General features: G+C 50.1%; 1 protein-coding gene across 7 annotated transcripts; it reads right to left on the bottom strand.

The window, feature by feature from the left end:
- Positions 1-5400: 5400 nt before the first annotated feature.
- TAFA3 (TAFA chemokine like family member 3) lies at positions 5401-18221 on the bottom strand. 7 transcript variants are annotated; one of them, XM_069600935.1, is made up of 9 exons: positions 17742-18221; positions 15989-16317; positions 14675-14821; positions 13796-13846; positions 13576-13628; positions 12107-12222; positions 11276-11425; positions 10224-10348; positions 5401-8905 (listed from the first exon to the last, which is right to left on the bottom strand). In XM_069600935.1, the coding sequence occupies exons 6-9, from the start codon at positions 12219-12221 to the stop codon at positions 8894-8896; spliced, it is 402 nt and encodes a 133-aa protein (XP_069457036.1). In that variant the 5' UTR covers position 12222; positions 13576-13628; positions 13796-13846; positions 14675-14821; positions 15989-16317; positions 17742-18221; the 3' UTR covers positions 5401-8893. The 7 variants fall into 7 exon arrangements, with proteins under 7 accessions (XP_069457036.1, XP_069457044.1, XP_069457039.1 ...); XM_069600912.1 differs by lacking the exons at positions 5401-8905; positions 13576-13628 and adding an exon at positions 9504-9660 and having other exon boundaries at positions 16074-16317; XM_069600943.1 differs by lacking the exons at positions 15989-16317; positions 17742-18221 and having other exon boundaries at positions 13576-13624; positions 14675-14996.
- Positions 18222-18243: the final 22 nt, after the last annotated feature.

Here is an 18243-nt window from a genome sequence, read left to right as displayed (position 1 = left end):
GTGCTCCACAACGAGAAGCCTCCGCAATGAGAAACTTGTGCACCTCAACAAAGAGTAGCCTCTGCGCACAGCAACTAGAGAAAACCCTCACGCAGCAAGGAAGGCTCAACACAGCCAAAATAAATAAATAAACTAAAAAAGAAAAAGAAAATGTAACGGCAAGCCACATGTCATGAGAAAATATATGCAAAACATAACAGGAAAAGGATTTATACCTGAAATACATAAAGAACTTTTACAGCTCAATAATATAAAACAAATAACCTGAAAAAAATGAACAAAGATTTGAACAGACATTACACTAAAGAAGGTATACGAATTTTTAAAAACATGAACACATGAAAAGTTGTTCAACATCATACGTTATTAGAGAAATGAAATTTTAAAATGCAACGAGATACAACTGGACATTTACTAGACAACTAAAATTTAAAAGACTAACAGTACCAAATGTTGGTGAATTTGTGGAGATGATTGGAACTTTGATATGCTATTGGTTATAGCGTAAAATGATTCAACCACTTTGGAAAAACAGTTCGACACTTTCTTATAAAATTAAAAATTCACTTTTCATATAACCTAGGAATTCCATTTCTAGATATTTACCTAGAAAAGTGAAATTATATATCCACACAGACTTGTTCAAATGTTCGTAACAGCTTAATTAAAAATAACCAAAAACAGGGGAAAAATCCAATGTCCATGGATAAGAGAAAGGATAAACAAATTGCAGTGTAACCAGATAACACATTACTCAGCAATAAAAAGGAGTAAACAACAGATCCTTCCAACAGTATGGGTTCTCAACATTATGCTAAGTATAACACACAAAACATACACAAAACAGTTCATACTGTATGAGTCCATGTATATGAAATTCTAGAAAGTACGAAAATATGTGGTGACAGAAAGTAGTCCAATGGTTGCCTGGAGCCCAGGTGTGGGGATGGCGAGGTGGGGGCTGGGATGGGGTGGGCGAGGTGGGGGCGGGGGGTGGGGGTGGGAAGAGACGTGGTGGGGAGGGTAGCCTGGGGACAGGGGACAAAGGCACTTCTGAGGAGATGGAAGCGCTCTGTTTCTTGATCATGGTAGGGGGTTAAAAACGTGTTGAAGCTCATCAAAAAGTCCACCTAAAACGGATGCTTTTATTATATATAAACTCTACCTCAGTAAAGATGACTTATAAAAGTAAGAGGCACAGCATTTAATTGGGCTTCAATTTGAACAGACAGCATCTGTTTACCTCTCCGTTGGCACCCACTAGGCCCTGGTCTTTTCCTGCCAGGAGACTTCCCACGAGCGCCTCAGCCCGCCATCGGGAGGAATGCACGGGTTAACAACCCTTGGCAGCTCTGGTGTACTCCCGGGCCGGGAAAGGGAGTGGGCGAGGGTTTTCACTGCCGCATCCTCGGCGGACGTGGGGCTAGTGGTGCCCAGGCCAATCCCGCCGCGAGTGCGGAGCGGGAGTTGCGCGTGCGGAGCGGGAGTTGCGCGGGCGGAGAGGGAGTTGCGCGTGCGGAGCGGGAGTTGCGCGGGCGGAGCGGGAGTTGCGCGGGCGGAGCGGGAGTTGCGCGGGCGGAGCGGGAGTTGCGAGGGCGGAGCGGGAGTTGCGCGTGCAACCCGAGATGCACACCGCTCAGCCGGATCGCAGACGTCTCCAGGTACCTGCCCCCGCGACGCCGCGGACGTGGGCGGGACGCCGAGGACTCCGAGCGTCCCGAGGCCTCGGGATTGCACCGTCGCGTCCCGACACCTGGGTTGCTCTGACTCGGCGGGACCCGAGCAGGACGCTGTCCACCGCGGGCTCCCCGGCGCCGGGGGCGTTGTGGGGTGGCGGGTAGGGGTGGGGGCGAGGGGGACCCGCAGGAGTCAGGCGGGCGGGCGCCGCCTAACCGGGAAGCCGAGTGCGGTTGCCCGAGCGGGTTGTAGGAAGGAGAAGCCTCCGCCTCGAGAGGATACCTGAGAGAGCAGAGCCCCACCTGGGGATGACGCGCTCTGACCCGTCGAGTCCCGCTAATCGGCACTGGGGCTCAGCCCTCCGCCCTCTGTGGTGAGGTCGCCTCTCCGCGGGCCCCCTTCCCGGAGGCAAAGCCCTCACTCGGGACCTGACCTCTGCTGAGAGTAGCCAGCAGTCTTCTGGGCCCTCCGCGCTCCACGGCTCGCCCTCTGGGGCGACTCGAAGGGATGCAGCGGCTCGCCCTCTCAGAATCGCTGCCTACCGACCGCCTCCTGCAGGTTCAGGGTTTCCAGCAGGGGCACCGGCATGTCCTTCCCATTCCGCCACCAGTGCCCGCAGAGACACACCTCCCTCCCCGCATCTTGCACACAACCCTCAGTCTCCCCGACACAACACACACACAAACACACACACTACCTTCCCCTCATTACCTCTCGCCCCCGTCCCTCTTTTACATCTTCTAATTGACTGTTGTCTACAATTGCAACCAATTGTTTCCGTGTAAACTTAATTAAAAGATTTTCCTGGAAAGATTGTTGATGTTCAATCGGCTTACTAACAAGCAGCTTAATTTTTAAAAATCAGTGACTAAGAGAAAACAGCATTTGCGCGTCTCATTTACTGGTGGCTGGCTGCCCTGCGGGCGCTTGTGTGAACATTAGGGTAAAATCGACCTTTCTGTTCAGAGCGATGGTGAGAACCTCCACCCTCCAGCTTAGAGTGCTGTCCTGGGTATCACACTCAAGGAGGAAAATTCAGCATCCCATCCTCTCGGTCATCAGTGCCTCTAGATTTAGTCTTTGGCTAGTCCTTAGTGCAGGGTGGGAGTTAAAGATCTTTGGGTGTGGAAGATCCCCTGGAGGAGTGCAGGGCAACCCACCCCAATATTCTTGCCTGGAGAATCCCAAGGACACAGGATCCTGGCGGACTACAGTCCATAGGGGCCCACAGAGTTGAACATGACTTAACTGACTGAGCACAGCCCAAAAAAGAGACGCCAGTGAAGGGGCTGCAGACCTGGAGGGGGCAGCATGTTGGTATGCTGGGCTTTTAGTATCTTTGAAGCAGCATATTGGCAGTCACTGCCTTATGCATGGGGTCAGGGCTGCCGCTGAGATCTCTATGACAGCAGCAGGAAAGAAAAAAGTAAGCATCCATTAGGGAATGGAGAAAGATTTCAGAGTTTGAAAATATACTCCTCTTCCACCCTCTTCCCCCTTCGGCTGCACCCCGAGCCAACCACTGCTTTTGATTCAAAGTGTTATTATTTCTTACCTGAATTATTGCCAAAACTGGTAACTGATTTCCCTGTCTGCATATTCACACTGTCATCTGGTCTTGCATCTGTCTCTAAAGTGGCAATCTGCCTCTTCCCTTGTCCCTGGGTCCTAGTAAGCTCCTCCATTGTCTTGAAATAGAACTCAAAGCACACGGTGTCCAGCTTCTTTCTGAACTTCCCCTTGGCCGACCTTCAGCCGCATTTCTTACTATCTCTACTTACCTGCTATATTCTAGCCACAGCTAGCTATTTACTTGAACTTGTCTCAAGCTTTCCTCCTTTGCAAATACTTTCCCTCAGCCTTTACTCCTCTTTTCCTTCTAACACACACACACACACACACACACACACCTTTTACATGGTTGATTCCCACGCAACTCTAAAGACTCGGTCCTCAGGATGCCTTCCCTGTGCTGGACCTAGTTTCTTTTCTAGACAGTTCCTCCTGTAGCACAAAGGACGCACTTCTATGATGGCACTTACTATCCAGTCTGTCCTCTGGCCCCTTTCACCTTCCCTAAGTATTAATTGTAAAGTATTTGGACTCTGAGCAGCTCAGTCCCTGAGGAGATGACAAGAAAACACTTCATGTGTAGTGAAAGGATATGAGCTTTAGAACTAAGTGGACTTGGGTTCAAACTTCCAACTTTTTTGCTGTGCAATTTTTAGCAATTTACTTAACCTCTCTGAATCTTCAGATTCCTTGTCTGTAAAATCAGAATAATAATACCCACCTCATGGAATTATTGTGAGCATTAAATGAGACAATTCATATTAAAAGTGTCTGCTCCTCAATTCTCACTTACATGTGCTTTTCCTGGTTCTGATGACCTGGCTAGTGAGACAGCTATTGAAGGTCCTTAGACATTTTTTTTCCTCTCTGAGCATCTGCATCTACAGACAGTTGTTGATAACATTTATCTTACAGGGATTTATGGGGATGAGATGATTCAAGGTATATGAAACCAGTTTATTGAATTAAAATGACATGATAGGACCCAAGCAGAAAACACTTTTATTCTTTATCATACCTTCACCTTTAACCTCAACACATGGACTAATTTTTTGTGGTCCTGGATGAAACTTCAGGCAGTTTCTGTATATTTTCCTGTTTACCTTCAAGTAATAAATAGTCCTGATAACTTTCATGAATGGGAAAATTGAAGAAAATAATTGGTTATATTTACATTAATACATTCATATTAATGTAAGGAAGAAATACTTACAACTACTAGTATTCATTTCTATAATGGGCCATGTAGTCAAAAGTTGGCATTTTTAACTTCTCTGCTATTCACTCCATATTCCTTTTGCTTTCAGCAAATACCTCAGCTAATATAGTCACTAAAAGACACATATATATCATATTTTATTTATGTATAACTAATCTAGGCAGACATATTAATTTCTAAGCTGGAAGAGCCCAAAATTGTGAGTCTGGGAAGGAAAAATTCCCCTGGGGATCACTAAGAATAACAATAAAGGAGCCATTCCCATTCCAGCCCCTTAATTTTCAGACTCATGAATCCCAGCTATGCAAGAAACAGCACTATATATTGGTCACTGATTCAGGGCATATACAGCATCCTGGGGACATTACCTAAGCCCTCCCTAGTGTTGGCACTCAGCTTGTGTTGTAACTCTCAAAAAAAAAAGAAAAAGAAAGAAAGAAATATACCTTTCTTTCAGGCCATTTAATTCAAGGTGATCAGACATATAAGACCGATGAATTCTATGATCATGAGCCCTTTACCATATTTATCTCATTTACTTTTAAATGAGTTCCTTGGTCAGACACTATGCTTGGTGGAATGCTGTGAGAATTAACAAGACATTCTAGAAGTCCATAGATGGTAGTTTTGGCAGAAGCAGGTGAGCAAGGAAGGAAGACTCATGTTCAGATCAATAGCTCATATTAGGTGTCAAAGGATGTCTGCTCCAGTAAAGAAACCATGTCTGGACAGAAACTGAAAATAGAGTCGGTTAAGTTTAAGTTGGTTAAGTTTACGGTAACTCACTGTCATTTTCAAGATCTGTCTATCTTCTATACAGAACAAGCACAGAACAACAAGTCTTATTGGCTATATGGTTTCTCTGCAATGACCTGCTCTGCTATCATAGCAGGAAAGAGTAGTCGCAGACAATAATAAATAAATGAGCATGGTTATATTCCAATAAAACTTTATTTACAAAACAGGTGGTGGACCAGATTTAGTTTGCAGACCCCTGCACTAGGCTCTAAAGAAGCCTTAAGCCATCAAAACTGGCTGCACAGGTCTCCCAAAGACTGATAAGGGCTCCATTCTGTCTCCTCCAAGAAGGACAGAAATCAAGTTTTATTTTAATTATTTTGTGTAGTGCTTTGGTGTTTTGATGTTCTTCTGAATGAGTGATCTCAATCCCCTCTTTTATCCCATCTCCTCTCTTTCTGTGTATACATCTCTAAGTGCTTCCCATTCTTCTTCATTCTGTCCTTTTGAACGTACAGGGTCAAGCGATTTTAGAGTGAGGCTCTTTCACATTCATCCTTGCTAACATTCTGGCTTCTTTTCAGATTCCTCATCTATACTAGGGTAAGAGGCAATGTGCAGTAGGATAAAGAGCACTTGTCTGGATCACTGGGCAGGATCTGCCACCAGCTTGCTGTGTGATTTTGAGCAAATTACCTTACCTCTCTGAGCCTTCCCTTTCTCATCCGTGAAATGAGGGTGTTGGTTAATGATCTCTAAAATCACTCCTAGCTCTAAGACTGTGATTTTAGGAAGTGGCGGCTTCAACTCCAGCTAACTGTCAGGGGCCATTAATTAGGATGTCACTCACCTTAATGAAACTGCCAGGAGCCCACAGAAATTAGCCACATGACCTTCTGCAGTTGGCAACCTTCCTTCCAAAGCTGGGTGGGTAGAGTTACCAGCCAACTTCAGGAAATCTGAGAGCCCATTCCACTTAAGGGAGAAATGGAACATAAAATGACTCCAGGACCTCTGTGCTCCAGGAAAATTTATTTGCATTTCTATACTGCCATTGAGATAGCTACAAAATGTGCACAAATATTGACTTAGTTGGAAGCAGGATCCAAGGGAGCTTCTGTTGGGAGATGGCATGCTTTTCCGTCTCCACCAGATCCTGTTGTATGGGGCTCTCCTGGCCATATAAAGAATACCCCTCAAAGCCCATCAAATAAACATATGAATGGGTCAAGAGGAAACGGAGGCTTTGAGGAGTTAAAAAAATGAATGAGCAAACTCCAGCATGTGCCAAAGGAAAGCAGTCTTCTCAGAAGCAAGGATGAGCAAGATCAGGGAGGACCAAGGAGCCTGGATGAGGCAGGGGCTGGCGGTGGATGGCAGCTCGGGTATAGTATCATCCCCCAGCTAACAGCCCAGTGGCTGTGGGCAGGAGACTGGAACCTTCTCCCTCCCTCCTGGACAGTCTCTAGGGATGGGAAGGGAGTAGAGAAGCCCGCATCCTGGCTTTGAGGAGAGCAGGCTCTTACTCTCCGACTCAGTTAAAGCTGTCTCATTTGTAGCCTAAATAATTCACTCGCCAATCTCTCAAGGAACATTAGAAGAAAAACAAAATCCGACCCAGCCCTCTAGCTCAGGTTCCCACTGGACTGAAGGCAGGCTGGGAGGCAGACCCAAGCTGCAGAGATGGCCTGCTTTCAAAGGTTCACTGGGGCTGGTAATCTTCCAAAAATTGCCTGGGGCCTGGTTTTGTATAGCCCTTGAACTGAGAATGGTTTTCACATTCTAAAAGGTTTTTTTTTAAAAAAACAACATGAAACAAAATAAACAACAAAGATGAATATGCCACAGAGACTGTGGCCTGTGAATATTTACTATCCTTTCCAGAAAGTATGCCAATCTCTTAATTCATTCCAAAACCTTGAAGGAAGCAATGACCACCTTTGACCTACTCTTTGACTACCCCACCCTTATGACCCCACTGTGTGCAGAGAGATTCAAAGTTGTCAGAATTCTGACAGTAACCAGTCTAGCATGAAGCCAGCATCCTTGTTCATCCTGTTACCAAAAGCAATGAAAAGGCAACAACAAGAAGATAAACCCTGGAGTGGGGTGAATGTTCTTGATTTTCCGACATGGGAAGGGAGGGAGAGAGAGTAGCAGGAGGGGCTGAGACTAAGCCCCAACCCTGATTTGTCTTCTCTGAGAGTCAGAATTCAGAATTGTCCCAGCTGGTCTCTACTGACATCCTTCCCCTCAAGGCCCATCACATCCTGCAGTCCTGGTGATCCCAGCCGATCCCAGCTGATGCCAGTAGTCACTGAGGCTGTCTGTGATTTTCTTACTGATGAGACATCCAAGTAATTTGCATCTCTGAGGCCTGTGTATTGGTCATCTCCAAAGTATCTAGGGTGTCAACCTCACTGGCTGACCCTCAGGCCTGGATAGAATCTCTATCCAGACCACCAAGGGCTCCCCTGCTGCCCAGAAGGACCTTAGAAGGAAGAGGACTCTGACCAGCCAGCCCTGGATGCTACCTAGACCCTGTCTTGGAGCCAGAGCCTCTTAGAGGTGCAGACTCCTAAGGACTCTGCAGGAGAGACAGGTTTGAGAGGACAATGAGGCTGCCAGCTCAGAATGCCCACCCGTAACTGGGCTGTCAGGGCTCTGTGTGGAGGTTTTGGGGCCGAGCGCAGAGTGGAGATCCAGTGGCCCCACATCCTGGTGGGTAGATGTTCTGGATTATTTCAGAGAGGAGTCACCTTCGTAAAAGTTCTTGCTCAGAATCATTTTGCTGTCCGGCCAGATCTTTGCAGATTCCTGTTCTTGAGCTAAAAACAGCATGGAAGACCCAGGCTGTAATCCTAATATCCAGGCTAAGTGAAAGGTTAGCAGTCTTAAAGATTTAGGAGCCCAAGCTGTGAGACCTTGGGCCAGTCATCTCATCTCTGTGGGACTCAGTTTTGTCATCTATTAGAATGAGCAAACAAACAAAAACTTGGGGTGCCTGGGTGGGGGTGGTTTTACAGTCCTGTCCAGCCCATACCCAGCATGCCCAAAGCAGGCAAGGCCCCTGCAGAAGCTTTTCAAGAAAGTTGTTTGGCTTCATCTCGGCTTTCCCTTCCCAAGTCAATTCAGTCCCATTCAAATGAGATACAGCTAGTCAGGCATCAGGGGAAAGTTTTCCTTTAGCAGGTCAGCACTTGCTGGGGATTCAGAGGGACATGAAGTAGGGAAGTAGTGGGTGGTGAATATGACCTCTTGTCTTTGTGCCCTGTGGCTAGAGGGTGGCCGACAAGCTGTGGGAGTCCCCTCCCCAAACCCAACATGCTCACAGCATATGGTCCAGAAACCACAGTCTGACACCACACACTTTAGTCTAAATTATCGAGATTGCCTTTTGTCAGCTCTCCAACTTGACTGAACATTCCTTAAGGGTAGGGATTGTATCTTGACCTTCTTCCATCTCCCAGGAGAGCCCAGCATCACAGGTATGTGACTGGAGATGGGCCTGGAGATATGAGGTCTGGACCTGCTGAGAAGTCTGACTGCAATGCCCCGGAAAGAGTCCTGTGTACTGGGCACAGGATATGGGTCCTGGTAAGCAAATCCCAATATTTGCTGGCTGATATCTGGACACCTTTCTCTCGTCTGTGGCTCAATCAAGCTGTCAGGTCACGACCCCAAGAGCTATCGTGTCACCTAGAGAGCAAGTGATGCAAGAAGGTTAAAGAAGGGAATGCTTGTGCCATCCCAGCATGCCAGAGATTCCCCTGGATATGCAGGTCATGTAGAGGTCATTGCTGCTGATTCCTTCCCCTGAAGCAGTCCAGACTGGGAAAGCACAGCCTGGTGACCCAGGCAAACTTAAATCACTCACATGTCACTGCTGTTTTCTTCAAAGTAGCTAACAAACGGCAAGCACAGTGATCTACAGGCTACAAACCCAAATCTATAAACTAGTGACCAACGTCAGAAGCTCTGGGGTGGGTCTCTTCTAGTCTTAAATCTACTCAGCATGACTGTGTCCCTTGCATGCCTGAAGATAGACTTTAGGTCTGGCCACACCTTACTTTGCTGTGGCTCCTGTTCAATGCCCTGTGAAAATGTTGCTCTCTTCAGAACTCCAGAGCCGGCTTTTCCTTCTCTGTTGTCTTGTTTGCATGTTTGTTTGCTGGGTGTGATGGCGAAGAGGGAAGACAGAAGGCAGAGTTCTGGCCTCCCCCGCAGTGTCACTCATCTATAGACATGGCTGTGACGGAGTGATACAACTAATTAACTGTGCCACACATGGAACTGCTAAGAGTTCAATAAAATTTTAATGATCCCTTGCTCTGTGGGGCGGGCAGCAAACCATGAAAATAACCACCCTCTCCGGTGGTGTCAGCACAGCAATTCAACCAGAGGAAGGCAGGTGTCAGCTGTAAGGAGTGAATCATGGGAGCGTGGAGTGGGGCCTGTGGCAGGGGCGGGTGGGAAGAATGTCCACTGCAGAGATTCCACTTGGAATTATCAAGATTATTTCCTTAATTCTCTACTTTGTTCTAAGGACCTGACATTTTCTGGGAGGAAAACTCACTCAAGGCAGAGGGGGGAACCAAGGCTTAGAGAGCAATGGAATCTGCCCAGAAGGACATGCATGCATGCGTGCCTGCTAAGTTGCTTCAGTCTAACTCTTCGCAACACTGTGGACTGTAGCCTGTCACGCTCCTCTGTCCATGGGATTTTCCAGACAAGAGAATCCTGAAGAGGGTTGCCATTCCCTCCTCCAAGGGATCTTCCCAACCCAGGGATTGAAACTGCACCAGAAGGACACACTGGATTTCAAATCCAGAAGACCTGACTCCAGTCCCCAAAGTCTAGACAAATCCAGCAGAGACGGCCATGCAATGAGCCCAGAGGGTCTGCTGCTCTGGCTGTGGGAAACAAGCATCCTAGATCCCAGGGCTCTGTGCCCCTTGTCCCACCCCCTGTGAAGGCGGAAGAGCAGGGGTGGGATGCAGTGTCCACCCCTGGATACCTTAGTGGTTCTGACTTTGTGTCCACTGCTGCAACTCCACCCCGACAGGTCCGGGAGCACTTTACACTCCTCCCCTGGCAGGCAGGGCTCCATGTGACACCACCACTTCTGCAGGATTATGGAGGCTGTGGGAGCAGGAGGCAGTGAGGGCAGATCTAAGGTCTCTGCATGCAGTGGTGGGGAGGGGGGCTGGTCTGTGCAGAATGAAGGGCACGTTCCCACACACCCTGGCTCTGAGCCCCGCATTTCTCTTGTCTTTCCTGACTCTAAGCTGCCTGCAAGGCAGTATTCAGGCTGAGGCCTGGGGACACAACCACACCAACCTCAAGCCTACTGACCTTCCATCTCACCAAAGCCAGGGTAGGGTGACGGGAAAGTGGTCTCTAAGGCAACCCTTGATTTGAGCCACCTGGTTAATAGCAGAGAGGCAGAGCCTTTGACATACACTTTAGGATAAGTGAGCAAGTGTGCAAGTCATCTGAGGGGGCCACAGGCCAGGAGTGCACAAGTAGGCACATGTGTGTGAGAGGGAGGGAGAGAGCACAAGTGGGTGTGTTTATAGTGCTGCCAAGTGAGCATAAAAAAAAAATGAACACAGGCAGGGCTGCGGGAAAGGCATGAATAGGAAGGAATCCACTGCTGAGCGAAGTGTGTGGAGGGTAAAGGCGGGCTTGAGGGTGAGAGGAGCTGTTAGAGGCCTGGGAAGGAGCCGTGGGTGAAGAAGTCAGCGTCTGCAGGAGTGGGTGTGAAGTGATGAGCCTGCCGGAAGGCTGAGAGGATCCACCTGAGGAAATGGATCCGGGCCCATGTCAGGCAGTAGGTGCGGTCTGGAGGGAGGGCATGCGCACGTGACGGCACTTTCCTCACCTCTCGGATGGGGATGGTCACATCTGTGCCCCTCCCCCCCCCAGGGGGCCCCTTCATTTGAGACTCCCAGGGTGAAAGCCCTGAGATGGGCATGAAATTGTATCCCCAGCAGATGGCGAAGCCTGGACAGACCTTCTTATCTCTCTGACCAGGCCCTCCCCGCTGGGTCCCAGCTTCTCACTCACCGTCCACACAGGAGGGCTTTGCCCGGGTGGTGCCGGCCACCTGGCCGGAAAAGCAAGAGCATTTAACGGTCTGGGAGCGCTCCTCGATGTGGTTCCGGTTACAGCAGCGGTGGGTGGCGATCACCTCGCAGGTGCCCTGCTTCACGGGGACTGCAGGGGCCAGCACAGATCCAGATCCGGTGGCCAGCCCAGGCCAGCGACCCTCCTCCCCTTTCCCGCAACTCCATGCCCTCAGCCCCTCCTCCTCCCAGCTCGGGGCAGGGGTAGGTAAGAGATTTCCAATTGCAGGGGAGGAGGAAGTGGATGAAATCTCCCTGCCACATCCCAGGGCTCCTGTCCTTCCTTCCTCCCCAGCGAGGCTACACTCATCACCCTGGCAGAGTCTAGCCCTTGCACAGGAGAAAGATGGAGTCCACACCAGCCCCCACCTCCTGGCCTCCTCCGGGTGAGGCCAAGGGCCTCAGGGCTTACAATGCGTGGGGGAGGATGATCCGCTTACACAGCTTTAGCCATCCCAGAAGGAAAACCACAGAATTAGGCCAGGAGGCTAGACTTAAGCCCTGACCCGGGGGCTCCTCTCCCTGCAGAACACCTTCCAGGCTGGAAGGGAAGGCGAGAATGGGTCTAGTGGTGACTTCTCGGGCTGGGATAGCAGAGAGGGCAGAGTTCCCGGGTAAAGAACAGGTGCCAGAACCCCTAGAATCTGAGGGCGTTACTCTGCCCCAGAGATCTGCCTGCTGTGGAACGGGGTGGGGTGGTTAGTGTCCAGATTTCCAGACATCCTGGAAAATCACGTGCCCCCAGGGGTCGGTCCCACCGCCTCCCCCAAACCTGTGGGAGTTGGCGGCTGCAAGGAAGCTGAGGCCAGGCGGGTCCACAGCCAGGCCAGGCAAAGTGCCAGCAGCCAGCCACCCGTGTTCCAGGTTTGCGTGGCCCTCTCACGCATCCTGCAGAAAGAAGCACATGCCCTGCTTGACTCCAGGCAGGAGCCACCCCCCCACCCACCCCCAGTGCCCAGTCCCAGCACCTCTGTGCCACATGCTCTGGGGAGCACAGAGGGGGGCAAGACCCCCACTTTGTCCCCAGGCAGCCCTCGGCCTAGCACACACTCACTGTAGAAAGCAGTGGGTGCCGGAGTAGGAAAGGGGAGTAGGAGAGGACACGTTCTGTTGGGAATAGCATGGAAAGCTCTGTGGGAGAGGACACTTAGGGAGTGTCTTAAAGAATGACGTCGACATGGTCCCATGGAAGGCTGTGACATGGGAGGGAGAATAATGCTAACTCCCATGTGTTGAGCACCTGACCCACATACTCTGCAACCATGCTCTTGAATCCTTCACAACTGTCCTACAATGTAGAATTATTTGTACCCATTTTATAGATGAGCAAACTGATACTCAAAAAAGTCTGGACACAATCTAAACAACCATCAATAATGGACTGGCAAAATACATTGCGGGCCATCTGTGCAAATACAGTCCCATACAGAAAGCTGTTAAAGAATGAGAAAATGCTGTATGTACTGAGGCATGCAACGGTCTCCAAGGATAACCCATCATTTAGGGGGGGAAAAAAAGCAAAGTGCAGGGTGATGTGTGTTCAATGTGTAAAAGGGAGGGATTATATATGTTGCTCAAATATAAGTAAGCTAGCTCACTCTGGAAAATGTACCAAAAGACCCTAATAACATTGTTTGCCACCAAGAAGAGAAAGTAGTGGTCTGAGAAACTGGTTGACTGAGAAGCAAAGGGAGAAAAGACATTTTTTCTTCCTATTGCTCTTTAATCTTTTGGATTCTGAACCATAGGAATCTGCTAGCAATTCAACTTAAACAAAAATTAAATATAAAAAGGAAGAAATGGAATGGAGGCTCAGAGAAGTCAAATAACTTGCCCAAGGCCAGGCAGCATGTGGATCGAAAAGCCCTGAGCCCAGAAACCTGCCCTGTTTCCATTGGACCACTTTGTTTTTGCTCTCTTCCCTTTACTTCTCCTCCTTCATCCTTGTTGGTTCACATCTCCCAAATCTTTCCCAGACAGTGGAATAGAAATGGAGGGAATCCCAGGGAAGCAGAGGCACAGAGCAGCTGGGAGACACCAAGCGCAGAAGAGGCCTGAACCACCCTTTCTGCTGCACTGCTGGTCCCTTGGGGCATCAAGGGCTCCCTCAGGTGCCAGCTTGGTGCTGGGAACACCAGAGGCCAAACCAGGAGACTCAGTTGCTCCCCTGCTCCTTCTGGAAACAGTGATTGATCTATGTCTACCCATGTGCCACCCCCCAACTCCCCCTCTTCACCTCACCTTTTTGGAACCCTTTAACTTCTGTCTGTTCATCCACTGGCTTCAGACTCTACCTAGACAAGCAGGGGAGATTCTTGTGCTTTGCAAGGGACAGAGGGAGCCTGCGGCCCTCCATGGGGTGGAAGAGGGCCTGGGTGAGGGCTAGTGGGTGGACTGGGCACTGAAGTAGAACCTAATTCTGAGGCTGTTCCCCAAGGTGCCAGGACAGGGGATAAAGTACCTCCTCTGCCTTGGGAATTCGCCGAGGGCCTTGCAGAGTAGGGTGGTAAGCCTGAAAAGAGAAGTGGGAGATGGTAGGAGGTGTCTACGAACCAACGCTGCTGGGGAGAGGCTCCTGAGAGTAACAGCCCCGAGGTCCTGAATCCTCTTTGCTGCCCCCTCCCCTCATCCTGCTTCGCACCTGCTTCCTGGACTTCCCAGGAGCCGGCTCAGCTCACCCCCATTCCCCCTCCAGGTTTCTGAGCCCCAGAGGCTTCAGCTCCAAAGGTCTGTTTAAGACCTCCCCTCTCTCAGCCTCTAAAGGGAGGTGGAACTGGGGCAGGTCAGATGGTGGGGCTCAAGGAGGACGGAGAGCCTCCTGTTGTGGCTCCCCAAGAGTGAGAGCCCAGAAGGGACTGTGGGGGCAGATGGAGGAAGTGGTGCCAAGCCCCCCTGGAATAGGTGTGCTCCAAAAGCAAGGAGATTCTAGAAGCACCTCTTTCCTGAGTTGGTATCTTTTCTCCCCGCCCTCTTCGGGAATATTTGTTTTGATAATTACAAAGGCAGCCCCCACATCCCATTTCTCTCTGAGCTGCCACATCCTCCAATCTAACGTTTTCATCTCTCTTAATGAACCTCAAAATCCAAAAGACCTAGGAGTGTATTAGGTGGGTTCTCTGGCATTCTATTCCCTCCCTTAGAGAGAGCTAGAGAGAGAAGCTTCTGGGACTTGCTCTCGGGCTTCCACACACCTGCCTCAGTTTCCCAAGCTGTTTCCCCCAAGCCCCTGCATGCCAGCATAGGGTTGAGACTGTGAACTACAAGATCCACCTTTCCCCACCTCTCCCGCCCCACGCCGACTCAGTCCTCCCAATTCTGAGCCCCCAAGTCTAGGACCTACCTGCCCCAGGCAGTGCCAGCTGGTTCTACCGGCCTGAGGTTCTCTTCACCTCTGAGCCCAGGATGGAGACCCGAAAGGGGGACTGAGGCCAGCTCGGGTGCTGTCTAGTCCGGAGCTCTGTTCCTCTCACCAAGTTGCTGTGGGGCTCTGGTCAAAGTGGCATCACGGTCAGGCGGGGCCCGCTCCGGGCACCGGGGAGTTCCGGGCCCGCCCGGCCAGCTCTGCAGAGCTCAGCCGGGGTCCCTTTGATGCTCCCGCCCGCAGGCTGGGGAAGTACGCGGCCGCCGCCGCCGCCGCCGCCGCCGCCTCCTCGCCCGGGGCCACTCTCGCTTCCCCAGCCCAGAGCGGTTGTCGCCTCCGCCTCCCGCGCCCGCCCGGCGGGCACAGCGACCCCTGGCGGTCGAGGCAAGACCAAGGAAGAGGGGAAAAGGAGCCAGTCCCGCAATGCGGTCCCTGGTGTAGGCTGGGGTAATTCAGAGAAGTCCCTCAAAACTCTGGACGTCTTAGAGCTTGGGGTGCGGGTGCTGAGTGTGAGGAAAGCTCAGGCACTCAGAGACTTTGGGCCTTGAAGATTTCCGAACTTGCACTGTCTAATAAGGTAACCATTAGTCGTATGTGATTGTTTAAATCTAAATATAATTTTCTCATTTACACTCATGACATTTAAAGTGCTCAGTTGCCACATGTAGCTAGGAACTACTGCATTGGGCAGAAAAGATATAGAACATTCCCACTCTGCACAAAATTCTATTTGACAGTGTTCTTCTGGATAGATATGTTATCCCTTCCGTGTTAAAATGTTAAAAATCCAGGAGGAAATAACATACGATCTCTGCTTCAGGAGTGGTGTCCTCTGGGGCAGGAAGAACCAGGGGAGGTATGAGGGTAGGAGCCCAGCAGGCAGGAGGGCTTTGGTAGGCCTGTAGGTGACCTCAACTTGGGAACTCTTGAGACCCAGTTTCTTCATCACTGTAAAAACCGCAATGTAATTGCCATTGTACAGTGTATAATTCATTACAGGTGATCTGGACGTGAAAGTATTAGACAAATGAGAGAGGGAAGTGGTGGTTGGTGTGTGAATTTGCCTCTTAATTGAAGGCTATTCCTCCTAGTTAAAGAGGGCTTTCGGGTTGGAGTAATGGGGAGGGCAGAGGCAAGGGGAAGAAGCCCAGTTCTGGACTCTGAGCCATTGCATGTGGCCCAGGACAGAGGGACTTCTCTTAAGGAAGCCCAGTTCCCACCCCTAGCCGAGGCCTTGCACACTCCTGGCAGGACCAGCCTCTGAACAGTTCTCAGCAGAGAAGAATAACCTACACGATTGCTTCTTGCCACTGCATGCCTGCTTTTCCCTTTCACTCTGTGCTGCCTTGGGGATGAACAGAGGTGGTGACCTTCTCACCAGGTTCTGGGGCAGTCTGAGGATGGAGGAGGTGTGATGATGCCAGGAATAGCTGGTGAGAGATTCAGGGAGAGGAGATCCTTAGGATTTGGGTACGGTCAGAAGGCTGTTCTGAAGCCCAAGGAAACTGTTGACATCCCTGTTGACCATCTGGTGCTGAAACTAGGAGGTCTTTGGGCCCTGGCTCTGTAGCCCACTTGCAGTCACATCATGATGGATGTTGTGAAGAGCAAGAATTACGGAGCTGAGGGGAAAAAAAGGAATTACGGAGCTGAGTGACACAGAGAAGTGGTAAGCAAACTGTCCCAGAAACACTGAATAATAAAAATAGCTAGGATGTTGTATTTTTTTCTTCTGTCTTTAGCTTGCTGTGGCTGTTTATGCCATTTATCTGTGAGCTCGTTTCAGTTTTTCTCAAACAGGAGGGAAATATCCTTAGCAGCAGCAGCAGCAAGTCCTTTATCTCCATCTGCCTTGCCACTCTGTGTGCCTTTGGGTCTGACTTTTGTGTTTTCTTTTCTTGTGACTTCTTTTTTATTTCTCTCTGCCCAGGGTGTAGGTGTAATTACAGAAGTCTACCAACCTGAATGACCATTGTGATATTTTTATTTGGAAGCTACCAGGAAAGTCACCCCTTCTGGGGCTACAGGGTAGCCAGGAACAGAGTCGTGGTCAGGAAGCACCCACCAGACAGAGTCCAGAGGTGGAATACCCATCATGAACTGGGTGCCAGTGACCTCTGAGGACTACCCTAACTTGCATTAGGATCTTAAGGGCCTTGTCCCCATTTGAACCATGCATGGGGAAGGAGGTGTCTCTGGAAGCCCAATCAATTCCCAGGCTTAGGGACCATAGCTCTTTCAGCAGCCTGTCTGTACTGCCCTCCCCTCTCAGCTAGGCACTTAGCCTGGCCTCTGTCTCCCCCCGGTGGCAATCACAGAAGTTGTGCACCTGGATTGCTCTCAGTCTCTGTGTTAAGAGAAAGAGGGTGGGAGAAAAGGAACCCCTACTTTTCTGCTCTTCACCTATCTCTTCTTAACTCTTCTTCTCTGATCTAGATTCTTAAGATAGTATCAGTTTAGGTGGTTGGGAAATGGACACAGGCATAAATTTCACACTGGGTGGTTGACCTCCTGGAATAAGTCATGTAAAATAACAGGAGCGTCCAGACATGCCTCATCCATAAAAAGAACATAACAAAAACCTAGGTAGGGTTAGTGTGCAGTGTAAAGGGCCTGAAGTACAGAAAGCGCTTTGCAGAGGGACCATTATGTAGTTAGTCCTCAATAAATGGTAGTCATTGTTGTTATTCTTACTACCTAATTCTGTGGTAAAGAAAGAAAGTGAAGTTGCTCAGTCATGTCTGACTCTTTGTAACCCTATGGACTGTAGCCTACCAGGCTCCTCTGTCCATGGAATTTTCCAGGCAAGAGTACTGGAGTGGGTTGCCATTTCCTTCTCCAGGGGATCTTCCCAACCCAGGGATCGAACCCGGGTCTCCCGCATTGCAGGCAGACGCTTTACCATCTGAACCACCAGGGAAGGTGTTTTAAATATGGAAATATGGGAAGAAATTGGGTCCTGAAGAAAAATGGAGTGGCAACCGCTCTGACGGATCTAGAGGTGGTCTTCACGGGGAACAGTGCCTCTAGGAATCCAGGAACTTACCCAGCTCCCCAGTGCAGGATGACTGGCTCCAGCCTGCCTTGTTACCATCTCCACAGCAACCCAGCAACAGTTCGCTCGCCCTCATTCTCACTCTGGCAGACCAAGCCAGAGGTGTTATCACACCAGAGCTTCACACCCATAGGTCTTTGATGGAAGTCATCAGCTCCACCAACCTCTGGGCAGGCTGGCCACAACGAACCGAGGTCGAGGAGACACCACCTTCCCGTCACAATGGGGAAGTTCTAGCTGATGTCTAATGTAGAGCAAGGCTGAAGTAAGATTTCCTTCTCTCTGTTCCCTCCCTACAACAGCAGACCCTTCTTCCCCTGAAAAACGGAGGCGGGAGAAGCCGGACGGGGTGGGTAGAGGCCACTAGCCCGCGGGGCGGGTCCGGGAGCCGGGAAGTTTTGCCGGGGACCTGCCTGGAGGCGGGGAGCCAATGGAGGGACCGAACCGACCAGAGCGAGCACCGCCCCTCGCGAGCCCTAGGGGGCGGGGCCTG

This window comes from Ovis canadensis, chromosome 1 (genome assembly GCF_042477335.2).
Source record: "Ovis canadensis isolate MfBH-ARS-UI-01 breed Bighorn chromosome 1, ARS-UI_OviCan_v2, whole genome shotgun sequence".
NCBI classification, from domain to species: Eukaryota; Metazoa; Chordata; class Mammalia; order Artiodactyla; family Bovidae; genus Ovis; species Ovis canadensis.
Note: the sequence above shows the minus strand (reverse complement) of the source record. Positions and strands in the feature narration are given on the sequence as shown.